At 44.3% G+C, this 27,450-nt stretch overlaps 1 protein-coding gene across 2 annotated transcripts; it reads right to left on the bottom strand.

Moving 5' to 3' along the window:
• Window positions 1–177: 177 nt before the first annotated feature.
• Window positions 178–27,450, bottom strand: LOC311350524 (protein NLRC3-like). Of its 2 annotated transcripts, XM_084470560.1 has the most exons (10): window positions 27,268–27,450; window positions 27,022–27,138; window positions 26,706–26,822; window positions 25,061–25,124; window positions 24,653–24,881; window positions 22,705–24,499; window positions 15,729–15,902; window positions 15,309–15,482; window positions 14,938–14,984; window positions 9,803–10,576 (listed from the first exon to the last, which is right to left on the bottom strand). In XM_084470560.1, exons 1-10 carry the CDS (start codon window positions 27,348–27,350, stop codon window positions 10,020–10,022), a joined length of 3,357 nt encoding a protein of 1,118 aa, XP_084326686.1. In that variant the 5' UTR covers window positions 27,351–27,450; the 3' UTR covers window positions 9,803–10,019. The 2 variants fall into 2 exon arrangements, 1 of the variants encoding a protein (XP_084326686.1); XR_014636663.1 differs by lacking the exons at window positions 9,803–10,576; window positions 14,938–14,984; window positions 15,309–15,482; ... (4 more) ...; window positions 26,706–26,822; window positions 27,022–27,138 and adding exons at window positions 178–674; window positions 908–1,024 and having other exon boundaries at window positions 27,268–27,403.

The raw sequence follows: 27,450 nt of genomic DNA, 5'->3' as shown, positions 1-27,450 counted from the left end.
AGGCGGTCTTATACTCGGGTCTGTACGGTACTTTATTTAGGCTTTTATCCGTGGGGAACTTGGATTAGAGCCGCTGCTCCTCTGCCTAGAAAGGAGTCAGTTGAGGGGGTTCATCTGGTAAGGATGCCCACTGGACGCCTCCCTAGGAAGGGGTTCCAGGCACCACCAGTAGGGAGGAGACCTCGGGGAAGACCCAGGACTAGGTGGAGGGATTATATCTCAACACTGGCCTGGGAACGCCTCGGGATCCCCCATCAGGACTGGTCAATGTGGCCCCTGGGAAAGGGAAGTCTGGGGCCCCCTGCTGGAGCTGCTGCCCCCGCGACCCGACCCCAGATAAGCGGATTGACGACGAGGATGAGAATGAGGAAAGTGAGTGAGCTGGAGGTACGAGGAGCAGGGTCCTCTTGCTGAAAGACGTCAACTCCAGTAGTACTCAGGCTGAAGAACAACTGATCCATATTCTGATGACAAGCCGGGGGAGAAACAGTTCTGATGAACTCAGATATGGGTCAGATATCAAGTGGTCTGTTTCATCGTCTGTTTGAAACTCCTACCTCTCCTCTCTGGAGGGGCGTCCATCTTTAAACACAACAGGTAGAACCATAGAGTGGTCACTCTTCATGGAGACACAGCTGGGTCCAGGGGAGTCTGCTCCCTCCTGCTGCTCTGGGCTTCAACACACACACACACACACACACACACACACACACACACACACACACACAAAAAGAGCAGGGGAACATCACTATTAAGAACACTCTGATTATTGGATGTCCAGAAAGACAACACTGAATCAACAGAGTTTGAAGGTCCACAACATTTAATTTTCTCCTGCCTTGTTGCATCTGATCAGTAGAGTCTGATATCAAGTGGTCAGTTTTCATCGTCTGTTTGAAACTCCTACCTCTCCTCTCTGGAGGGGCGTCCATCTTTAAACTTAACAGGTAGACCCATAGAGCGGTCACTCTTCATGGAGACACAGCTGGGTCCAGGGGAGTCTGCTCTCTGCTGCTGCTCTGGGCTTCAACACACACACACACACACACACACATACACACACACACACACACACACACACACACACACACACACACACACACACACACATACAGCTTTTACTCAGACTAAAGATGGTGTCATGATGTATCACTGCTGAGCTCTGAGATGGACAACAGTCACAGACAGTGAGAGATCCTCTTCTTACCTCTTAGCTTTGCTCTGGTGGCCATGTTCCCCAGACAGAGTGGTCTTAGAGGTAGGACCCCCCTCCTCTCTCTCCTCTCTCTCCTCATCCATAGTAGACTGGAGACCTGGACACAAACACAACTACATATTGTTCCTCTGGTCATTCAGCGTTTGGTTATTCCCTGCTTTTATAGAACCTGCTTATCAGTGGTGGACTCAGACAGTTTGAAGGGCAGGGGCGAAAAAATAAAAAGGGCGCATTCTGCACAACATGGGGCCCCACCAGCGTGCAAAAAGCTATGAGGCATCATGTATGATGAAATAGTCCTCGCCCTCATTAAGATTAGCACTACGTTATTATGAGGAGATCCAGATCAAAGTAATTAATGACATGGTACTGACAATTAAAATGATAACCACACCTCTATGATAAAACCACACAGGGAACTATAAAACCTTTACAATGTTTATTCCACAAACACCTTCATTAAGTAAAACACAGAGGGAACTACTAACATTTGTTCCACAAACACACACCCAGGCGTGATAATGTCCATGACAAAGCTATGATTTGGGAGCTTAGCAGTCGGAGCTTAGTAGTGGAAACGCGCCACTAGAGGGTGATGGGCAAAAATAACCTAACGGACACATTACATTACGAATATAGTCAACTCTGGGTCCAAACTTAACGAACACAACACACCACACATTCAAGAGGGTCAAGATGACCCTCGAGCCCTCCTATCAGTCTGCGGAGAATACTCTGCCACAGCTGGATGGCGAGGACACACATATCACACAGAAAGACAACACAACCCGGAGGCTCAGAGACAAGAGAACCCTCGATAACCCACACAAAGTCTAACACACACACACCTGGCTAGGAAAGATACTATAAGTTTCACATGCACCGGATCACGGGGGCTCTTCTGAAGCAGAACTTCCACGGAGGCGAAGCTCCGGACGACCTCAGCGCTGTTAGGGGACGTAGAATATTCAATCTCTCACGCTTTATGAATCAGTATTACCTTTGCCACTTTACTCAATAAATCCGAGGCCCTCGTGCTGACAGACTTTATTACCTCTCTGTCTCATTTTATCTGGTCAAGTAACTAGACAGACTGTTTTTCCCAACAAGGGCACTCAATATGTTTTTGCACGTGTAAAGGGCAGCCAATAAGGCCCTTCCTCTCGTTGTCACCCCTGTAGAGGGCACTTTAGCAACACTTCTTCAACCATGGAGGCACCGGACGGGCAGAAGGGCACTAGCAGGGCCCTCATTAAGGCACGTTGCTCTAGAGGGCACATCATCATCACTTATTGTATGAAGGGGCACCCTAGAGGGCACCCAATCATTTTTTGCACGTGTAAAGGGCAGCCAATAAGGCCCTTCCTCTCATTTTCGTCACTATTGAGGGCAATTTAGCGCGCTTTTTCAACCATTGAGGCACGAGGGGGGGTGGTCGGTCCAAATCCCTACTTTCTTGACTTTCCCAAAATATGTCTGTTGTACCACCCTGTGTTCATACATTTTCTAAATCAGACGGGGATAAGCTATTATAGAGCATTTTTGATGTATTCCTGTGTAATTGTTTTTTGTCCAAGGATGCAATTCTTTTTCTGTCAGCAGAGGTCGCAAGGGGACATTCTGAAGTGAATAAGATTGATATCTATAGGTAGATATAGATAGATATATAGACACACAGACAGATAGACAGCTAGACAGACACACAGACAGCTAGACAGACAGACAGACACACAGACACACAGACACACAGACAGATAGATGATAGATGGCCTACACATCCATCCAAATTGTCTTTTGTCTGCATCTATACTGTAATAAACTCATTTGAAACCCAAGTCATTTGGTTGAGAAACACTGGCATGTCTTGTCTTGTCTTGTCTTGTCTGGCTTGTCCTGGAAGCACAGCCTGTCGGCCTAAATGGCAAAAACTCAGGTGTCAACTGGGAGTACAGAACTACAATGGACTACATATTCTCTCTCTCTCTCTCTCTCCCTCCCCCCCTGTCTCCCTCTCTCTCTCTCTCTCTCTCTCTCTCTCTCTCTCTCTCCCTCCCCCCCTGTCCCCCCCCCCCCCTCTCTCTCTCTCTCTCTCTCTCTCTCTCTCTCTCTGTTTTTTTTTGTTATATTTTTTTACTGACTTACTGAATGTCAATGCACATTGTACTGTATGCTGCAGTATAACCTACAAAATAAACTTGAACTTGTGCAATTTTCAAAAGATAGATGGCCTACACATCCATCCAAATTGTCTTTTGTCTGCATCTATACTGTAATAAACTCATTTGAACCCCAAGTCATTTGGTTGAGAAACACTGGCATTTCATAAAAATAGGATACATTTCGCCTCTCATTCAAATGACTTAGGCCTCTTGTGGAGCTTGTAGGTAAAAATGGCTTTACTGACTTCCTCTTGACGTTTAGACCACACCCCCATCCCCAGATCTGGCCCTCTTCCTCACGCACAATGACAATACTGACAATGAGATTAATAATACAATTGAAATGATCATTATAATATTAATAATAATAATATAAACATATATAATAATGACTCAATAATAATAATAATTGTAACAGATATCATAATAACAATACAATTTAAACAAAATACTTATAAATGTATTATAATAATTATTCGTAAGTCGTAATAGTATTAATGTATTAATTAAACATAATATTCAAATCCTTATTTGATGAATAGTTTGAATAAAGCTGAATACAGTTTTCATGCAAGTAAATGTCGACATACAAACCAATTAATTAACAATGTGACGTGTCAAGTAGACCAAAGTTTACAAAGCAGTAACATTACATTACATTATGTTTTCATAAATATAACCTATGAATTATGATTTGACGGAGCGTGGTGACTACAGTACCTCGTCTTCTCCCTGCTGTAATGAAGAGCTCAGCACCAAACCGTCCAAGACAACAACAAGGAAAGAATGATGTTGTGAACCAACCAGTTGGACCAGTTCCCCTCCCAGTTTAAACTCCTGTCACACTAACCTCTTATTGGCTGCTGTTCCATAACTTCACTCAGTGATGAAGAATAACCACTTTATTAAAATAGGAACGATGGACAGAGCTGTGATGTCTAGAAGCTCAGAGAAATACAAAGAGACACTTGATGGTTCAAACAGCAGGTAGAGACACTCTGATGCATCGCCTCACACGTCCTCCTCAGTTACAGAAAATTAATACCAGGACTTCATGAACACTTTACCATACATTAATGAAACATTCATTAACATTAGTGAATTAACTAACATTTAACTAATGGTATAGTAACTATTAATTCACATTAGTAAATGCAGTAATAACCATTATTATAGCATGGGGAACTAAATACACATTGCTCACATGTGTATTTAGTTCCTATGGACATTGTTAGTAAACATGAACACCATAATTAAATGATTACTATTCATTAACTGTTAATGCTCATGACTGCATTAACTAATGTTAATTAATGGTTAATTAATGCACCCTTATTGTAAAGTGTTCCCATGATTTCCATGAAGAGAGAAATGTAGATAATGTAGAGAATAGAAACACGTGACCTAGAGAAGGCCTCTCCTGTGCTCCAGGTGATCAGTACAATCTCACAAAGATCAAATCATCACCACACGTTTTCTTCCTTATACCAAACCTGTGGCGGCCGCGCCTCCATTCATAACATCACTCTGTTGAGCTCAAACACAGCGAGACGGTGGCTGACCTTCACCTTAATGTGAAGGTCAGCTAACCTTCACATTAGCTGACCTTCACCTTAATGTGTTTTCATTGGAAAAGCATTTTAAACACAGAAGGTTAAAACAGTACAGGTTTATACTGATTTAGATCTCAGCTTCTTCACGGTTTCTGCTCAATTTTAAGAGTGAGCAAGGAAAAAAACTGGACAGAAAAAGAGAATTGTAATAAATAAATAAATGATGATGTTAAATTATCATAATTATTATTATTATAATAAGTGAATGTATTCAATAATGTAATAAAGGGTCCATAAGGGTGGCAGGTCCATGCAGTCCACTCTGATTCATATGTGCTGGTCTGTATCTTAAGGCTGGAGTAGGTTTCTCCCTGATGAAGATGTGTCTCATGGTGTCAGTCGGTCGTTAGGGCGGTTCCAGCAGCAGCTATTTCCTGGTGAGGCCTTCTCCTGACTGGCAGCCAAACTCATTTAAATAACACATATCTCCTCTCGTTAGGAACGGTTTTGTTGGCATCAAGAGGTGCCAGTAACACGCCCTCTTGTGATGTCACAGTCCCCTCACTCCTACAAGACGTTTTGTAGGTGTTGAGAGACGGTGACATCACAAGAGGGCGTGTCATTGGAGGATGTACATCCTCTTTTCAACGCTACCTCACTGTCACTTTAATGCACTGGAGGATGTATGCCAATGTGTGTGTGGGGGTGTGGGAGGGGTTTTCTGTGTATAGCTGGACATTGTATTGTTTTGTATTGTTTTATATTCTTTTTACAACTATAAGCACCAAGAGGACTGCCATCCAATTTCATTGTATCCTGTGCAATGACAATAAAGAATTATATTATTCAATCATTATTAGGTGGCTACTTAAAAACTACAACCTAAGATGGCTGCCGCACAAGAAGGATCCAGAATGACGTGTTTTTAAGTGAAACTACAACAACCAGAAGAGACACAATTCAACAAAGAACAGTGAAACACAAAAATATGAACTTTACATTCAAAGGGTTGCCAACTTTTTTTTTGGCCAGAGTGAGACTCTGTTACTGGTCCAACTCTTTAACCAGTAGGCCACGGACGCATTAACTGTTTTCGAGACAGTGTTTTGGGGCTTTGTTCTTGGCCCCACAATAAATTAATTTGTGAATCTGTGCGTGATGTAATGACTGCCCCCCATTAGGATTAATATAACGCGTTGATGATTTCCCAATCTAAAGAACTAGAGGTTTGATGTCTATATCTCGCATTTTATCATTCCATTATCAGGCTTTACAAGGAGAAAGGCCGTACGTTGACCGTTGTGTGTTTGTCTCCCCCTAGCGGTCACTGTTGGAACGCAGCCCCCAAAAAACACATGTCTCTAAAACAGTGAATGCGTGCATTTGTCTCCTGGTTTCTCCCGTTGTCCCGTGTTATTCACCCCGTTGTCTCATAGTAATATGTCATGTGTCACTGGTTGTGTTTGTCCGCAGACTTGTGTGGTTGTCTACGACGAGGGAAGGACGACCCAGAGACACAGGACCTGCTCTCACTCTGGTCCTCTTTAAACTGGTACAACATGACGATGCACACGTTGTGTCAACAGTGTGCGACTGAAATCATGAGTGTTCATGAGACCCCCAGCTTAGATAGATTTATCTTCTTCTTTATTTTTGACTGATAGAAAAATACATTCATACATTCTCATTCTCCATCAAACATGTGATGGTATAGTGGTGAATTACAGGTCATTTCCAACATGTTTAATGAGGCCTACCTGGTACACAACGATGACACACACAGCGTGTCTGTTTTCTTTGCGGGAATCATTTCTACGTTTCAGATGCAGGAATGAGGCTGAAGACAGCGAGGCCGACTCAGAGCAGGGTTCACGCTGTGGGTTCAGCGCTCTGCACAGAGGCTGCTGAGCGCTGACAGAGCGCTGACGTCTGAACACCGAGCTGGAGTCTGGGATGGGACCCCATGAGGGACGGGGACACAAGGGTTCAGCCCCCTGGCCGCGCACAGACCCCCTGTTGAGGGGGAGCCCGTTTATTTAAGGGTGAGATATCATACCCCCCCGACGGCCCCGTGGGCCCCCGGCCACGCCCGGGGCTTCTCGGGCGTGGTCTCCGCCCAGCCACGCCCCTTCCTCCCCGGCTCCTCCCCCTCTGACGAGGACGGCGGCGGCGGCGGCGGGGGGGGGGGGGGATGAAGGGCGGGAAGGCGGGCCGCTCCGGGCATGCTCAGTGCGAACACTGCGGCGAGACGTTCTACCCCTAGGCCAATTGGAGGGGCCGGTGCCAGGACGCGCCGGACGCGGTGGGCGGCGGCGTGCGGCGGGTCAGCTGCATGTGGCTGGCCGACAGCATGCTGCACCACCGCATGTCGGACCCCGAGGGGGACTTCTCGGACCCCTGCTCCTGCGAGGGCGGGGGCGGGGGCGGGGCCCGGCGGGGTTAACCATGAGGAGAGTCCAGGCACCGCAGTCACCGCATCACGCTACAACAGACAGACCAGTGAATTAGACATAGTGCAAATGTACACTGCTACTAACTTAGTAACTGCATTAACAAAAGCACCAACAAACACGCAGCGGTCTGCGCAAAAACAGGTGGGTTAGACCCCACTGCTCCAGGTCCCGGTCCATCCACTGCTCCAGGTCCCGAGTCCAGGTCCTGGTCCCCCCTCCAGCCATAGCCGTACCTCTGGCCAGCCTCTCTGGGCCCTCTCCAGTGTGACGGCCCTCTGCCTCTCCAGTGTGACGGCCCTCTGGCTGCCCTCTGGCTGTCTATGCGTGGTGTTGTGGAGCTGCACAATCGTTATTTGAGAGGCAGCAGGGAGAGAGGTCTTGTTTCCCGAAGCTCTGCTAGGCAGTGGCGAAAACTACCTAATTCATCGTTCAGGTCTACTTTATTTTATTTTATTTCATGATCATAATACTTAAGAATATGTAGTTTGTTTCCGTTCTGTCCTATCGCCAACATGCCTCTGTACTCGGATGTCTCAGGCACAGAGACATGGGAAATGCACAGACTGCACCAAACTGCAACAGACAGTGGCTTTATTTGAAACGAGGACAACATTTCATATACATATTATACATAACATTTCATTTCATATTCATTTACATATATATATATATATATATATGTAAAGATAATAATATATAAATAGATATAAAATGCAGAAACACGTGGATAAAAGATAAAAAGTGCTAAAATAAGTGCCAAGGTAAGAAAATTAATAAATACATAAATAAATAAATAAATAGGTAAGTAAAATGGAAAGAATAAAAATAGGGTCGAGAGGCCTCCAACAGAATTTGGAACTTGTAAAACTGGAGGCCTAAATAAAATCATGGTAAAAAAGAACACCCAGTAATAAAAACATGCAACATTTTAAAACGCACACTGTGGACCCGGTGCCATGCAGGGAGCCCCAAGGAGGAGTCCCGGGTTCTCCCAGCGCCCACAGCAGCGGCCCGGCGCGGTCCCTACTCCCTGACGTTCAGGCCCAAGGGGGTAAGTGTTTTTAGTTTGGCTATCCATCTACGCTCCGCCGCCTTCCTCTGTCTGTCCGACCAGCACGCCTTCATCTGCAGCCCAGTGATGAATGATGAGGTAATGGGGTGTGTTTGGAAATGTTCCACCAGTCTTGTGTTGGATGTACCTCTGTGTATGTTATATAAATGTTGTTTGAGTCGAGTGAGTATTGTGTGCTTTGTTTCGCCGACATATATGATGTGGCATTCGGAGCATGTAATGGCGTATGTGATGTTTTTGTCGTGGATTGTGATTTTTTTTATTTATAAGATTATTATATTGTGGCGACCGTTGGCGTGGTCGCCGTGTTCCAGGTGCCGCAAAGCCGCAAAGCACACTGGGACAATGGGTTTAGGACATTTTAGTTTTGTAGCCTAACACCATGAGTGAGAGTGCTGTTCATGTTGGCCAGGTGTGCCATGTTTTCTGTGGTGTGTGTGTGTGTTAATAAAGACAACTCCCGTTGCTGAGCGGTGTATGGGGCGCGGAAGTTGATTGATTGCTTAACCTGGGCTCCCGTCTCGTCCTTCCCGTGCCGCTCGCCACAATATTAGAAGATTATTTATAAGGAGACAGGCGGTGGTAAATGTTGGTAAATGTCTCCATGTTGGATTCATACTCACACAGCGCTGTGTTCAGTCACAGAGACACCTGTAAAGTGACCCTCCATGCAGAGGATTTATAAACTGACCACTAAAGAAGGACCAGGAGACGACAGAATACACATCTCTTATTTCTGTATTTATACATTATTCATTTTTGACATTATTAATGTCATAGATTTGATAAATTTAATTGTTTCATTTATTTTCTTCCGGTCTTGATCAATACCTAATAGGTTAACAATCGTTAGTTTTCATTTCAAAAGTGTTCACAATTCAGAATTCATAAAATTAGAATAAAGTAGAAACACTACCATCTAGTGGCCATACTCGGTTATATACACCAACTTTATTTTATTTCTGTTTTAAAAACTACATACAAACATCATTCATTTAAACATGATTATTTGTTTTTGTAGCTTGAACAATAAATTACTCTTTAAAAAAACACATTTAATACACTATCTATCCAGATTCATAACCCCAGTACATTTAATACACTATCTATCCAGATTCATAACCCCAGTACATTTAATACACTATCTATCCCGATCCATGACTCTGCTTGTTTCAGTCAAGTTAAGGACTGTTTAAATCATCGTCATAAATCAAATCAACATCAACATAATATAAAGTAACTTGACTGTGTTTGTACAAGAATGATAAAGTGTTTGATACAAATATACTACAGAATTTACCAATAGAGCGATCACTAAAGATAGAAATGTAATATAGTGATAAGCATCACTGAAAACACACCTTTTTAAAATAGCTTTCATCATCAAACTCTCCTCATCTGAACAATTAATCTTTCTAACTGTAGAGGAAGCTCAATGCATAAGATTTTTAATAACTGTAGAGGAAGCCAAAGATATGATATTGAGGATAATGAATTCCCTATTGCATAAAAAAAGTTTTGGAGTTAAAAGAAACAACAGAACGTGTGTGTGTGTGTGTGTGTGTGTCAATACAACTGACTCAGAGAGAATGAGGTACCATCATCTAAAAACCCAAACCCAGGGAGGAGGTCCTCCTGGGTGAAGGAGGTCCTGAAGGTGTGGATGTGTGTCAGTGTGTCTGAGGACCCTCCTCCACCTGGGGACACTCTGTAGAAGGACAGAGTGCCAGCAGGCCGGGCCAGATACACTCCTACTCTGTTAGAGCCAGCGGGGGGGAGACGGATGTCTGTTGTTATATTGTTGTACTCGGCATAGTAACCATCATCATTACACCAAAGACTCCAGGACTTGTTGTTCCCTCCAATCCAGCTGTCATCAACATCTCCTCTTCTTGTGATTCCTCTGTATGTCACTCCTATCATAACACCTCCTTCCCTCTCTACCTCCCAGTAACAGCGACCAGTCAGACCCTCTCTTCCCAACACCTGGAGCCAGTAGTCAAATCTCTCTGGGTGATCAGGATACGGCTGCCGCTCTTTAACATTCGTCACCTTTCTATTGTCCTCAGACAGAGAGAGTCGTGGGTGGGCTGTGTTTGGGTCCAGTGTGAGTTCACAGGCATCTGAGGGGAGAACAAGACACCGTTACCAGGGCCGGTTCTACACTGAATTGTGCCCTAGGCTAGACTCCGCCCGAGCGCCCCCCCCCCCCCCTCCCGCGCGATCGGGATTGTTGACGGGGGGGACGATCACAGGGTTGTTGACAGGGGGGTTGTTGATTTTCTCTCCATATAAGAGAAAATAATAACTGATGACCACAAAACACTGCACACACGCACGCACACGCACACACACACACACACACACACACACACACACACAGTCCCGCGGTCGCACATCCAAGCAACTTATAGGAACGAGGTCTTAAAGAGGACATATTATGGTGATTTCTCAACAAGTAAACATAGCATATGAGTTCCAGAAAACATGTTTTTTTTTTTTTTTTAATATATATAGGTATCTATATAATATAATATCTAACATCACGTCCAAAAGCTATGTGCGCCTCTGATGATATTATGAATCATAAAGACTGCGTCTGACGTCTCTGGTACTTCCACAACAAGTAAAGACTCGTAGTGGGGGTTATCTCGGCCATGGTTCAGAAGAATTGGGGGAAAGGGACTTTGGCTTTGACTCTCTGAAGTCCGGATTGAACCGCAACATGGAGGAGAAAGGGATTGTGCTCCCGGAGCTGAGCTGCCGGACTGCCGCCGAAGCTCCCCCGCCGTACTCCCGGAGCGGGGCTGCCGGACTGCCGCCGGAGTTCTGGCGGCAGTCCGGGAGCTCCGGCGGGGGAGCTTCTCCCTGCCAGGCGGTCACATCTATTTCTGTATGGAAGCTCCCTGCTTCTGAAATGCGCGAACATCTCCGCCCAGCGCTCGTCCGCTGGTCCAGGTCCACAAAATCGTATCTATGCTCTGATTGGAGGGGGGTGGGGAAGTGGGTGGTAATATGCAAATGTACCCCCCCCCCCCTCCTGCGTAGGAGGGGGCGCCGAAACTGACTCACTCGTTTGGTAACTGTAGGCGGGGTACTTTCAGAAATGCATATCTCACTCAAAAAAGCATGTACAGACTTATTTCAAAGTTTGTATGCGTGTGGCAGCACCAGAGACCCAAAACAACAGCCCAAATCCCAGGAAAAGTGTTGTTTTCATAATATGTCCCCTTTAACACACTCACTGTTAGAGTAGCACTATTAATAACATGCGGTATGGTAGCGTTTAAATGGCGGCTATTGTGACACGGTTTCAGTATCGGTATACCGTACTGCGACACTATGAGGGGCTGTTCCGTTATTATAGGGCAGACTAAAGGGCTCTTTATGGTTCCACGTCGACGCAACGACCCCGCAGTCGTGAACCTTTCTGGTCCTGCGTCGGGTTTTAGTGAGCGGACCAATCACAGCCCTTGCGGCTTCGTCGCCTCGACGGAAGGTTACAATTTTTGGGAGGCGCACGTCAGGCCCTCGCGGTGGACGCAAGGAGGGTCCGCAAGGACGTAAGGGGTCCGTCACCCCCTTGCGTTGCGTGAACGTGGGACCATAACCAGCCCTTAACAGTCCTCCGCTCTCTGTTCCCTACAGGCTGGTTGTTCCCGCCGCCGTCCTGATTGTGGGCGGGACATCGGATATTGTCGTTATTATTATATCCTACCTTATCTCCTAAACAATGTAAGACCTTCCTTGTGTTTCCCTGAATGAAAAGCACTCGGGGTGTCCTGTCTGGGCCTTAGATCTACTAAAGCACTGGTCCTGTCTGGGCCTTAGATCTACTAAAGCACTGGTCCTGTCTGGGCCTTAGATCTACTAAAGCACTGGTCCTGTCTGGGCCTGGGGGGGGGGGGGGGTCCTCGCTGGGCGGCCCTCACACATAGCATCGGAGCTACAAATCATATCGGGTTAAAAATCATTTTGGCGGGTGTTCATAAAAACTTACTTTACGCCAGTTTGGCCGGTGATGCATGAGGCAATCTCAGAGCCACTCTACACGGCATTTCAGAATGTTTGTAAACAATAGCCGTAAGGACACTTCAGAATGTTTGTAAACAATAGCCGTAAGGACACTTCAGAATGTTAGTAAACAATAGCCGTAAGGACACTTCAGAATGTTTGTAAACAATAGCCGTAAGGACACTTCAGAATGTTTGTAAACAATAGCCGTAAGGACACTTCAGAATGTTAGTAAACAATAGCCGTAAGGACACTTCAGAATGTTAGTAAACAATAGCCGTAAGGACACTTCAGAATGTTAGTAAACAATAGCCGTAAGGACACTTCAGAATGTTAGTAAACAATAGCCGTAAGGACACTTCAGAATGTTAGTAAACAATAGCCGTAAGGACACTTCAGAATGTTAGTAAACAATAGCCGTAAGGACACTTCCGGGTGGCAGAACGCGAGCGGCTGCCACTGACCTGAAGCCATCCAGCCGGCTACTGTGAACATAGTTACATAGCATACATTACATTACATAGCAAACCATTGTTGATCTGAAGTTGAAACGATGACGTAAACAATATTAATATAATATAATATAAGTTATATTTATATATATTAATGAGACGTCCTGTAGCACCCCGCAATAAGAAAATCATGCATTCAAGCCATTGACTCTGTTTTCTGGATCGCTCTGCCCTGGTCAAATGACATGGAAGGGTTTGTTTACTAGTGGTGCCATCGGAGAACGCTTCGGCTTTTGCCACCCGGAAGAACGAATCGTGACGTCATGGTGAATTGTCGTACTGTTCTCGCTCCCTGGGCAGTACTGACTACATTTCCCATGAGCACTGTCGTGATGCTACGTGATGTTGTGTGGGGCGCGCCCCACTGGTGGGGAATAGAGACGTGCAGGTGGGGCGCGACAAACGGGAGGAAGTGTCACTGAAAACTCCATGTTTCTTATGGTAGGAGCGAAAGCTTGACAGTAGGGCTGGGCGATATGGGCCAAAAGTCATATCTCCTATTTTCAAGCAGAATGTCGATATAAGATATGTATCAATATTTGTTCATGCAATAAAATAGGTGCCGTCGCCGCGCTCCAACTGGTCATTCTATATCGGGGGCGCCGCGTCGCTGTGCTAAAATCCTAAATCAAAAATCAATCTTAAATTTGGGTGTAGGCCAGGGTAGCTAAACATTTTAAAATTAGTCAGTCAAAAACAGTCGGAGCAAGATGTTGCAAATGCATGTTTCGCTCTGAAGGGGATTTACAAAAGTGACGAGAGTGGTGGAAGAGCGGGGCCGGGGCAGAGTGTGTGTGAGCCAGAGGCAGAGCGGAGTGGAGAGAGATGAGCAGAGCAGAGTCCTGCACGGCTCTTATTTGCAAACCTGCACCCGTCCTTACCCGCAAAACTTAAAACCACATCCGACCCGTGTTCCGACAGTAGCGCAAATTACATTCCGCACCCGACCAGACCCGCTATAAATTGATACCAACGCCCGACCCGCACCAAAAGGAAAATTAGACACATAAGATGGAACGCCGGGGAATTACACTATAGGTGTTTGGCGTGGTGCTTTAGATTGCCGTGCAAAAAAGCACATCATCCACTGTGGACGGTTTTAGTTGACTCCTCCGCTCCTGAATATCAGATCCAGCACCGGAGAAGTCTCGCTCTTTTTTCTTTCAGCTGCACTTTTATTTTCTCTATTTTTGAACTTGATGCAAGTTATAACACAGCTGCACTTTTATTTTCTTTATTGTTGAACTTGCTGTTATTTGATGTTATTTAGTTAGAATTTAGATACAACATGATGTAACTTGATGTTACTTCAATAAATTTGGAAATGTTAAGCTTGGCATATTTCATTAGCATTGTGTTGGGGCGATGGGGCAGGTGGGGCTTGAAAATCCCCCCTTGTCCAAAGTGGGGGATGACCGAAAAAGTTAGAGAACCACTGCGTTAAACTAAACGCGGCGGTGGTTGGTTGGACAGACATCTGGGGGCGAGAAGGGGAAGGAGGCAGGGGATGACATTGAGAATATCAACAACAAATATCAATTAAATATTTGGCTAGTGGAAATTCTGATTGGCTGGTAACTTTAGAAAGTTACCAGCCCAATTGGCTGGTAATCAAAAAAGTTAATTTAATACAAAAAGTCAAAAAAGTTAATTTAGAACCCTGCACACGGGGGTCAATCTCGCACACGTTTCAGCCCTCGTACGGCTGGCCGCTCAGGGTTAATATTTCTTAATACTGCGTAACATTCACTAGGAAGCAAATATCAAACGAGAACGAAATATAGATTATTGTAGAATATAATTATTATACATCAACAGTTTGATGAAGGTGATGTCCACCATCATCTTCATTCCCAGGATGATTTGACTGAACCGACGTCACCTCCTGCTGTGTGGATGGACTTTCCAGCTCTATAGTTAGTGTGTGTTGAGATGAATCAAACTAAACAGACACTTACATCTCTGTGGAGCTGGTTTCATCCTCCACTCTCCACCGTGCTCCACACTGGGGAGACAAAGAGAGAGCAGCATGTTGTCTTTAGACAGGGAAACATTATTCACATGTTAACAAAGAGAGAGCAGCATGTTGTCTTTAGACAGGGAAACATTATTCACATGTTAACAGAGAGAGAGCAGCATGTTGTCTTTAGACAGGGAAACATTATTCACATGTTAACAAAGAGAGCAGCATTTTGCCTACAATAACTGAAACATTAACATAACTGTTGTCTCTAAATGAGAGCACATTATCTAGTTATATAACGGTAACATGGTCCACTGATCCTTGTAGGAGACATTGTCACTGAGTGGTGAGCTGTCCTCTCCATACCTGAGAGTGTGCAGTCTCCAGCGTGGATCCTCCAGTCCAGCAGAGAGCAGCGCAGCTCCTGAGTCTCCTGGGTGATTGTAGCTCAGGTCCAGCTCTCTCAGATGGGAGGGGTTGGAGCTCAGAGCTGAGGCCAGAAAAGCACAGCCTTCCAGTGTGACCAGGCAGCCAGACAACCTACACACGCACACACACACATACACACGCACACGTTCAACACATGTTGAACCATTGTGTAAAAATGTCTTGATAACGTCCATTATATCAACTTTAATATTATTATATCAACAAAAATGGCGACTTGATATCGGTCAAATGTCTTCTAATATGGAACAGTGTGGCGTAACTGTTTGCACATTATGTAAAACTGACATTTCATACCACAACTAGTTTAATTGTTTTTGCACATTTACTAAAGATGACCTGAGAGTTTCCAGTGTACAGTGTGGACTTCCCAGTCCAGCAGAGAGCAGCTTCACTCCTGAATCCTGCAGATCATTGGTTCTCAGGTCCAGCTCTCTCAGACTAGAGGAGTTGGAGCTGAGAACTGAGGCCAGAGCTTCACAGCATCTCTCTGACAGATGACAGCCAGTCAGCCTTTAAACAAAATAAATAGATTTAAATAAAACATGATTTATTGTTTTATAAATGATTAAATAATGGAAGTTTAACTTATTCAAACTTTTGTAATGTAAATCCAAAGTTAAAATGTGTCAGATAAATGTTATCTAACAATAAAGTGTGTCTTCAAAGAAACCTTTTAAGCAGAGTCTGTTATTCTACTTTACTAACTATAAACTAACACTTTCTAGTTACAGTCATTAGTAGATATCATATTTATGGAAGCGTAATGCATTCACTTGATGCATTAATGCATTCACTTCTTAATTAACAAAATCCCAAGAGAAGCTCTCATTCCCTTAAAGAGCCAGTGAGCCCACTGTTTCAGATGGAATTCCAACACGATGTGATTTAAAAAAATGTGTTTGGGCTGAGAGTTTTAGGAAAGAGGGTCGTGTTATCCCCATGGTTACGAAAATACCAACTGTCTCGTGGACACCACAGTCCACAGCTGCCCAGACAGAGCTCCACACACACCGCCCAGACAGAGCTCCACACACACACCACCCAGACAGAGCTCCACACACACACCGTCCAGACAGAGCTCCACACACACACCGTCCAGACAGAGTTCCACCCGTCCACACACACCGCTCCGCCGCTGCCCCTCGTCGTGACATCAGACTTCCTCGGTAAAGGTCTGACGTCACGTAAAGAACGCCACCTCTGTTCAGCAGAGTGGAATGTTCACGGCGTGCTTTGCGGAGAGAGGTAAAGACATAGGATTTTACCCCTTTTCTCTCTAAGTTGGGGACTTATTTTAGTAACAGTGATAAAATGGCATACACTATTATGTTAACGATCATATGAGACATATGACCTTTAAAACAAAGAAGCAGTGGTTTTGGGTTCACTGGTTCTTTAAGGCTGATGAGCAGCAGCTACCGTACTCCATAGAGAGAGCTGAGAACTGAGGCCAGAGCTTCACAGCATCTCTCTGACAGATGGCAGCCAGTCAGCCTTTAAACAATATGCAGTTGTTAATTAGTTGTTAATTATACATAAATTATACATCTATAATGTTTTATAAATAATGAAATAACTGGAAAATGTGTCTTCAAAGAAACTTTTTAAAAATAGTCTGTTATTCTACTTTAGGGCTCTACACTCACACAAACAGACAGGAACATGTTACTCTTCAGAACATTTTTAACAGACAGTTAAACTACTGTCTATTAAAAATATTCACACAACTAACCCTAGTTGAATATGTAATTTAAGACATTTTAAATGTATACAATCATCGCTAGATCGTTGTTTCACACTTAACAGTCAGTACCTCATCCCTGGCCCCTCCTAGTGTCTACATTGTTGAGTCCTTGTGCTCCGTCACTCGCCCTAACAATCTCCTCCCTGTACAGTGTCACCGACCCCTCCCCTGTCTGACTACCCTCCTGTCACCGACCCCTCCCCTGTCTGACTACCCTCCAGCCTTCAAGCCCCAAGTCCCTCCTTTACATTTTTGTGTCCCTCAGTAAAGACCCTTTGATTTACTGTCTGTCAGCCTCACTCTGTGTGAGCATTTGGGTCCACTCGCTCTACTTCCCCTTAACAGCTGCTCAGACGGAGCTTCACAGAGGAGGGGGGTGCCCCTCGGTCGTGACGTCAGACTTCCTCGGTAAAGGTCTGACGTCACGTAAAGAACGCCACCTGTGTTCAGCAGAGTGGAACGTTCACGCAGTGTTTTGGGGAGAATGGCAAAAACATAGGATTTTACCCCTTTTTGCTCTAAATTGGGGACTCATTTCAGTAACAGTGATAAAATTGCATACAATTTTATTATATAATATATTATTAATACATTACTTTATTGAAAATCAAATAAAACGAATGACCACGTTTAAAAACAAAATAAATTTTTTGGGTTCACTGGCTCTATAAGGCTGATTAGCAGCAGCTACCGTACTCCATAGAGGGGAGAGCTTCTTTTGGGATTTGGAGGTATCTCGTTAAATCACAAAAACAGAACTTTTTTTTTTGCCATGGAATCTTATCTCAGAATTACGAGATAATTATGTCGTTAATTCAGAAAAACAAGAGCAGAATTTATTTTCTCAAGTGAATTTCCAAGTATGTTAGGTGGCATGCATACAATGATAATGTCTAGACTTGTGACAACTACTCCACTATTTAAGAATCAGCTGAATGTCTGCTGATAGTAAAATGTTATGATGCACATTGAGTAAAACTGACCTGAGAGTTTCCAGTGTACAGTGTGGACTTCCCAGTCCAGCAGAGAGCAGCTTCACTCCTGAATCCTGCAGATCATTGGTACTCAGGTCCAGCTCTCTCAGACTAGAGGAGTTGGAGCTGAGAACTGAGGCCAGAGCTTTACAGCATCTCTCTGACAGATGACAGCCAGTCAGTCTTTGCACAAAATAAAGAGATTTAAATCAAACATAATTTATTGTTTTATAAATGATTAAATAATGGAAGTTTAACTTATTCAAACATTTGTAATGTAAACCTAAAGTTAAAATGTGTCAGATAAATGTTATCTAACAATAAAGTGTGTGTTCAAAGAACCCTTTTAAGCAGAGTCTGTTATTCTACTTTACTAACTATAAACGAACACTTTCTAGTTACAGTCATTAGTAGATATCATATGTATGGAAGCGTAATGCATTCATTTGACATTTGACTGCATAAAATAATAAAATCTGTTTACGAAAAACGAAATCCCTCAAAATCCCAAGAGAAGCTCTCATCCCTTAAAGAGCCAGTGAGCCCACTGTTTCAGATGGAATTCCAACACAATGTGATTTGAAAAAATGTGTTCGGGCTGAGAGTTTTAGGAAAGAGTTATCCCCATGGTTATGAAACTACGCGGACACCGCAGTCCACCGCTGCCCAGACAGAGCTCCACACACACCGCCCAGACAGAGCTCCACACACAGCTGCCCAGACAGCTCCACACACACACCGCCCAGACAGAGCTCCACACACACACACCGCCCAGACAGAGCTCCACACACAGCTGCCCAGACAGAGCTCCACACACACACCGCCCAGACAGAGCTCCACACACACCTCCCAGACAGAGCTCCACACACACCGCCCAGACAGAGCTCCACACACACACCCTGCCCCTCGTCATGACGTCAGACTTCCTCGGTAAAGGTCTGACGTCACGTAAAGAACGCAACCTGTGTTCAGCAGAGTGTAATGTTCACGGCGTGTTTTGCGGAGAGAGGTAAAGACATATGATTTAATTATTATTTAATTATTTATAAAAAAAATGCATTTTAGAAAGTGAGAAAATAAAGGCAAAGTTACTAATAAAATAAAATAAAATAGAAGCATTGTAGATGTAAGATTTAGCAGAAATCTAAAGCAAACATAAAAGTCGTCAGTCTTGTTTTAAAAGCTGTCAGAGTTGGGGCAAGTCTTAAATCCTCAGGGAGTTTATCCCAGCTATTTGTTGCATAGTAACTAAATCCTGCTTCCCCATGTTTCGTGTTGACTCTGGGGATAATTAACCTATTGGTCTCAGAGGATCTTAGTGGCCTAGAAGGCTTATGTAGTGGATACACTACTATGTTGATGATCATATGAGACATATGACCTTTAAAACAAAGAAGCAGTGGTTTTGGGTTCACTGGTTCTTTAAGGCTGATTAGCAGCAGCTACTGTACTCCATAGAGGGGAGAGCTTCTCTTGGGATTTGGAGGCATCTCGTTTAATCACAAAAACAGAACAGAATTTATTTTTACCATGAAATCTTATCTCAGAATTCTGAGATAATAATGTTAATTCAGTGTTAATTTAATGTTAATTCTCATGTGAATTTCCAAGTATGTTAAGTGGCATGAATACAATTATGACCTCTATGCTTGTGACAACTACTACACTATTTAAGAATCATCTGAATGTGTGCTGATATTTAAGTAAACTGACCTGAGAGTTTCCAGTGTACAGTGTGGACTGCCCAGTCCAGCAGAGAGCAGCTTCACTCCTGAATCCTCCACATCATTGTTACTCAGGTCCAGCTCTCTCAAACTAGAGGAGTTGGAGCTGAGAACTGAGGCCAAAGCGTTACAGCATCTCTCTGACAGATAACAGCCATTCAACCTTTAAACAAAACAAAAACAGACAGGAACACGTAACTCTTCAGAAATTATATAAATTTTCTTAAATTCTTAAAACAATTGTAGCTGAAAATAAACCAATAGCCAAATTACAACCAGTAATTACATCAGTCATTGAGGGCAATGATAGGCCCAGATTTTTTTAATTTAGTTTTACAAATTAAGAGTAGGCCTGATATGACTAATTGGCTTTGCATCCTTTCCTTCTGCCCTTGTAGTCCAAGACATGCTGCCCACCAGCTTTCAAAGTACAATGCTGCCACTGGTGGATTTGTATCATTTTTATACACATAATTGTCCCTGCTATTTTGTAGTTCACCAAAACACCCTGAAACAACTTGAGTCTTATGCCATACGCCACTAAGAGTTCAAGCAGGCCAATGGCAACCAAGCGCGCAGTCCTTCCTCCCTCACTTTAAAAACCACCAGCCGCCACATGTATGTATGTATGTATGTCAATTATGGCCCCCCTTGCACTCGTGACCATCCCTGGAAGGAGGGACCTCCCACTCTGAAGGAGGGACCCCCCCTCCCACTCTGAAGGAGGGCCCCCCCACTCTGAAGGAGCCCCCCCCCCTAGACTGGGTAGCCCCACCCCCATCTGCCGGCGATTGGAATTCGCCCTGCAAGTGGGGATGGAAAGGAACATGTTTAATCCCCCTGTTTCCTATCCCAATCCGTTTGGCACCAATCACCAAGCTGTTTTTTTTAACCTGGCGCGCTGTTGGCTGGTTAAACATGATGGCGACAGAGAAGCGTCGCAAGCAGCCGAAGCGGAGCAACCACTACCCGTTGATGCAGCTGTCCGCTGCTGTTTTAAATGTTTTCAGGGGCAAGTTTTCTTTGAATTGAATACCCGATTGAATACAGAAAGAAGAGCCGCGCACCACGGCGGCTGGAGCTGAGCTCCCGGAGGCGGTGCACGGCAGCCGGTCCCCGCAGTCACGGTCTCCCGGCTTGAATACAGAAAGAAAAGCCGCCTCGGGGCACCGCGGCTGTTGTATTGTGTTCAATCCCCGTGCCCGCGGGAGTGCACCGCCGGAGTTCGGGAGCTCAGGCGGTGCACGGCCACCGCGGGGACCAGCCACCGTGCACCGAGGGGCAAGTTTTCTTTGAAAGCTGAGTAGAAACTTGCCCTTGAGCAATTCCTCCAAAGAAAGGATTATTATTAGGATTATTAGGATATTTTCTTTACTGCCAACTGGTTTTGGTATAAGTTTAATCTACCAGCTAGCCCCGCTGGTGGCCAATTGCTTGCAGCCATTTGAACTACGCCCGCCTCTTGTGCAGGAGAAAATGAAGGCATCCTTACCAGACCAACGTGCAATCTACGGTTGGACTTGGTCTGGCAATAGCCAGGCTACCCCCCCCCCCCCCACTCTGAAGGAGGGACACCCACTCTGCGTTCCTCCTCTGGATTTCTTCCTTGCTCATTAAGGGAGTTTTTTCTTGCCCACTGGGGGGCTAGGGTCGGGGGGGGGGTCATAAGAGACTGGACCTGTTATTAAGGGCTATACAAATACAATTGAATTGAATTGAATGCATAAATAATACATCTTTAATGTTTCATAAATGATGAAACAACTGAAAGTTTAACTTATGTAAACTTGTGTGATGTGAATCATAACTCAAATGTGTCTGACGAATGTTATCTCCGCATAAAACGTGTCTTCAAAGAAACTTTTTAAGAAGAGTCTGTCATTCTACTTTATGGCTCTACACTTGAACAGTTTTTAGTTACATTAGTAGATAAAGTCTGCAATGTTCAGGTTATAACTGCAGCTCTAAATGTGTTAAGTGACGTAATTCCAGTGATTTGATCTAGGCTTGGGACATCAACTACCTATTTAAGAATCAGATGAGACTCTGCTGATGGTAAAATGTAATTTTGCACACTGAGAACTGAAACTAAACTAATTAAAACTAACCTGAGAGTTTCCAGTGTACAGTGTGGACTCCCCAGTCCAGCAGAGAGCAGCTCCACTCCTGAATTCTGCAGATCATTGGTACTCAGGTCCAGCTCTCTCAGACTAGAGGAGTTGGAGCTGAGAACTAAGGCCAGAGGTTTACAGCATCTCTTTGACAGATGACAGCCATTCAACCTTTAAACAAAACAAAAACAGACAGGAACACGTAACTCTTCAGAAATTATATCACTATTAACATGAAGTAGGTTTAATATATGTCAGTTCAGCTATCATTTAAAGGTGACATATTATACCACCAGGTGTGAGTGTGATTAACCTTTTTTTTTTCAAAACGGCTCTCACAAAATCACACTCACACCTGGTGGTATAATATGTCACCTTTTAACAAAGTAAATATCTTTGTATCATATAACTATGTCTCTGTGTACTTGTATAAGTGAGTATATTTGTTATGCCTGGACCAACAGACATGTAATGTAGATGTTTATATTATTCTAGTATTATTGTGTTGCATGTGTTGTAATACAAGGTCTTAGAACACATACAGAAATGTTTTGTATATTATTGTAACCTTTAACTTGTGTTGTGTATTGTAGTACATGTTATTAATGAACCTACAGAGATGGTTTGTATATTGTTACAACTTATATTCTAGTGTTATATATTTTGTAAAACATGTTATAAGTTAAACTACAGAGATGTTTTGTATGATGATATAACTTTTAGATTGTATTATGTGTATTGTGTTATTAGTGAACCTACAGAGATGTTTTGGAGGCTTTGACCACTGGCAGCAGCCTCAGAAGACCCTCCTCTGAAGCAGAGTATTTCTTCAGGTCAAACACGTCCAGCTCCTCTTCTGATGATAGTAAGATGAAGACCAGAGCTGACCACTGAGCAGGGGAGAGAGATTCTCCAGAGAGTCTTCCTGATGTCAGGTACCGTTGGATCTCCTCCACTAGAGAACGGTCGTTCAGCTCATTCAGACAGTGGAACAGATTGATGCTTTGCTCTGGAGAGAGATCTCCACTTATCCTCTTCTTGATGTAAGACACTGTATTCTGATTGGTCTGCAAACTTATTGTCTGTCCTAGCAGGCCTTGTAGGAGACTCTGATTGGTCTCCAGAGAGAGGCCCAGGAGGAAGCGGAGGAACAAGTCCAGGTGTCCATTCTCACTCTGTAAGGCCTTTTCCAGAGCACTCTGGTAGAAGAGATCAGATCGTTTTTCAAAAACAATAGACCACCAGGTTGGTTGTTCTTCTGAGAGCAGATTGACACCACTGTTGATGAAGGTCTTAAAGACATAAAGGGCAGCCAGAAACTCCTGGATGCTCAGATGGACAAAGCAGAACACCTTGTCCTGGTACAGCCCACACTCCTCTTTAAAGATCTGGGTGAACACTCCTGAGTACACTGAGGCTTCTCTGATATCGATGCCACACTCTGCCAGGTCTGACTCATAGAAGATCAGGTTACCTTTCTCCAGCTGGTTAAAAGACAGTTTTCCCAGAGAAACAATGATCTCCCTGCTCTCTGAACTCCAGTGTGGATCTGTTTCAGCTCTCCCATGATACTTTCTGTCCCCTTGTATGGACTGAACCCTCAGGAAGTGGCTGTACATCTGAGTCATGGTCTTGGGCATCTCTTCTTCCCCCTGTGATGTTTTGAAGAAGGCCTCCAGAACTGTAGCAATGATCCAACAGAAGACTGGGACGTGACACATGATGTGGAGGCTTCGTGATTCTTTTATGTGGTAGATTATTTTGCTGGCTATATTCTCGTCTCTGAATCTCTTCCTGAAGTACTCCTCCTTCTGTGGGTCAGTGAACCCTCTCAACTCTGTCACCATGTCAACACACTCAGCAGGGATCTGATTGGCTGCTGCAGGGCGTGTGGTTATCCAGATGCGAGTGGATGGAAGCAGGTCGCCCCTGATGAGGTTTGTCAGCAGCACGTCCACCGAGGTGGACTCTGTGACATCAGTCCAGATCGGGTTGTTCTGGAAGTCCAGAGGAAGTCGACACTCATCCAGACCATCCAAGATGAAGACAACTTGGAACCGGTCGTATCTGCAGATTCCTGCTTCTTTAGTCTCAATAAAAAAGTGATGAAGAAGTTCCACCAAGCTAAACTTTTTATCTTTCAGCAAATTCAGTTCTCTGAAAGTGAGTGGAAATATGAAGTGTATGTCGTGGTTGGTTTTGCCTTCCGCCCAGTCCAGAGTGAACTTGTGTGTTAAGATGGTTTTACCAATGCCGGCCACTCCAGTTGTCATTATTGTTTTGATTAATTGATCTTTTCCAGGTAAGGGTTTAAAGATGTCTTCACATTTGATCGGTGTTTCTTCCCTGGCTGGTTTCCTGGAAGCTGTTTGAATCAGTCTGACCTCATGTTCCTTGTTGACCTCTCCACTGCCTCTCTCTGTGATGTAGATCTCTGTGTAGATCTCATTCAGAGGTCTTGACTCTCCTGCTTTAGCGATTCCCTCAAACACACACTGGGTCTTCTCCTTCAGATGAGACTTGGTTTTACGTTGGCACTCTGCAGCAACTGTTTCTACATTAGAAAACAAAGTAAGAATTTATCTATCAAATTATTACTGCTGGTTTTTTACTCCTAGTGCCCTGTTAAAAAAGAATGATCATAAATCTAAATCTGTTTTAAAAATTAGAGTATCTTCCTAATCTGATGTCAAAATGAGTATCTTACTGCTCCTCAGTGTGTCGGCCAGCTCCTCCAGCTTCAACTGCTTCATGCAGAGCAGTGTGATGTCTTTTACTCCCTCTATGGCGCGCCTCCTCTGCTCCTCTTCCTCACCATCCACCTCCTCCTCCTCCTCCCTCTGGCTCTCTGAGCATTGTGGGTAATCTGGGTAGAGAACCCTCCAGAGCTTCTCCACCTCCTTGTCTAGAAAAGCGTGTGTGTTCTCCTTGATCCTCTGGAACAGAACAAACATCAATGAGAACTTTACTGTGAACTAACTGAGGACATCAGAAGCGTCTGTCCTGGATTCACGTCCTGCTGGTCTGAAGAGGGAAGCCTGGAGACTGTTAGCTCCAGGAGAGATGTTGTTCACATGTCATTCATGACTGAACTAAGTGTTGTACATTTACACACCTTCAACTCTGTGTGCTGCTGCTGTACAGACGGACCACTGGGAACCTTTGACCTCCTCTGGTGTCTGTGGAGAACACACACGCACGCACGCACGCACGCACGCACGCACGCACGCACACACACACACACACACACACACACACACACACACACACACACACACACACAAATAACAGTTATCCTGGTTGAGATGAGATTACTGATTATTGTGGAGATGTTTGGACCAAATGCACAGGCTATAAAATAATTTGTTAAAAAACATTTCTCCTAACTCCTTTATTCCTTTGTTCCTTTATTTCTATATATGAAATAGTATCAATCAATAACTTTTATTATTTTCTTACATAGAATTTAATTTCAGACGGCTTCCTGCCGTCACTGCAGATGGCTTAAGTTCCAGTTCCACACACTTCCTGTTAAGGCTGAACGATTAATCTAATTGAAATTGAAATCGCGATGTAATAGAACGTGATATGCAAATCGCAAAGGCTGTGATTAAAAAAAAGACAAAACTTTTTTTTGTCGGGTGATTTGTTACCGTTACTGACTGGAGATCAGTCGGATTTATATTTATTTTTCTTTTACCATTCAATAGTTAAATAAAGATGTTATATTATCAACTCAACTCAACACATCGGCCTGGCCTAAAGGAAAGAGCAGTTTATATGTTGACTGTTGAATGTTGTGTTGGTCATACTACAGAATGATTTATTGCTTTTTTAGTGAATAATACAGAACATAAGGAACTTAATAAATAAATAAAAAATTGCATATTAAATCGCAATCACAATATTGTCAAAATAATCAAAATTAGATTATTTCCCAAATCGTTCAGCCCTACTTCCTGTCCTATGAACTCTTGGGTTGGGTGGTCTTAGCGGAGGTTCTTTTCTCACAGTGTCTGTCTGCGCACACCCCTCCACATCTCTCCTCTCTGGGAGTGGATGGACAGTAGAGCGTCCTGGATGTTCTGATCTGAACAAGGTTGTGTTTTAATTATCATGATTTTCAAATCAAATGATTCTTTTTTTTTCATAAAAAAACGATTTCACCAAAAATAAGTCTTTAAAAAGTGGGGGTTGTCTTGTAATCAAGGTGGTCTCATACTCGGGTCTATACGGTACTTTAGGCTTTTATCCGTGAGGAACTTGGATTAGAGCCGCTGCTCCTCTGCCTAGAAAGGAGTCAGTTGAGGTGGTTCATCCGGTAAGGATGCCCACTGGGCGCCTCCCTAGGGAGGGGTTCCAGGCACGACCAGTGGGGAGGAGACCTCGGGGAGGACCCAGGACTAGGTGGAGAGATTATATCTCAACACTGGCCTGGGAACGCCTCGGGATCCCCCCGTCAGAGCTGGTCAATGTGGCCCGGGAAAGGGAAGTCTGGGGCCCCCTGCTGGAGCTGCTGCCCCCGCAACCCGACCCCGGATAAGCGGATTGACGACGAGGATGAGAATGAGGAAAGTGAGTGAGCTGGAGGTACGAGGAGCAGGGTCCTCTTGCTGAAAGACGTCAACTCCAGTAGTACTCAGGCTGAAGAACAACTGATCCATATTCTGATGACAAGCCGGGGGAGAAACTGTTCTGATGAACTCAGATATGGGTCAGATATCAAGTGGTCTGTTTCATCGTCTGTTTGAAACTCCTACCTCTCCTCTCTGGAGGGGCGTCCATCTTTAAAGTTAGGAGGATGACCCATAGAGTCGTCACTCTTCATGGAGACACAGCTGGGTCCAGGGGAGTCTGCTCCCTCCTGCTGCCCTGGGCTTCAACACACACACACAAAAAAAGAGCAGGGGAACATCACTATTAAGAACACTCTGATTATAGGATGTCTAGAGAGACAACATTGAATCAACAGAGTTTGAAGGTCCACAACATTTAATTTTCTCCTGCCTTGTTGCATCTGATCAGTAGAGTCTGATATCAAGTGGTCTGTTTTCATCGTCTGTTTGAAACTCCTACCTCTCCTCTCTGGAGGGGCGTCCATCTTTAAACACAACAGGTATATCCATAGAGCGGTCACTCCTCATTGAAACACAGCTGGGTCCAGGGGAGTCTGCTCTCTCCTGCTGCTCTGGGCTTCAACACACACACACACACACACACACACACACAGATTTTACTCAGACTAATGATGGTGTCATGATGTATCACTGCTGAGCTCTGAGATGGACAACAGTCACAGACAGTGAGAGATCCTCTTCTTACCTCTTAGCTTTGCTCTGGCGGCCATGTTCCCCAGACAGAGTGGTCTTAGAGGTAGGACCCCCCTCCTCTCTCTCCTCATCCATAGTAGACTGGAGACCAGACACAATCACAACTACATATTGTTCCTCTGGTCATTCAGTGTTTGGTTATTCCCTGCTTTTATAGAACCTGCTTATCAGTGGC

The sequence above is a fragment of the Micromesistius poutassou genome (assembly GCF_964030765.1).
Source record: "Micromesistius poutassou genome assembly, chromosome: 7".
NCBI lineage: Eukaryota > Metazoa > Chordata > Actinopteri > Gadiformes > Gadidae > Micromesistius > Micromesistius poutassou.
This window is presented reverse-complemented; position numbering and strand designations above follow the sequence as displayed.

Excerpts from the sequence above, each read along its gene's own strand:
- LOC311350524 (XM_084470560.1), bottom strand. The coding sequence starts at position 27,350 with ATGGATGAGGAGAGAGAGGAGGGGGGTCCTACCTCTAAGACCACTCTG. Across the intron at positions 15,903-22,704 it reads AAAGCCTCCAAAACATCTCT|GCTGACTGGCTGTCATCTGT; the intron begins GTAGGTTCACTA and ends TTTTGTTTAAAG. Across the intron at positions 15,483-15,728 it reads TGTACACTGGAAACTCTCAG|GTTGTCTGGCTGCCTGGTCA; the intron begins GTCATCTTTAGT and ends GTGCGTGTGTAG.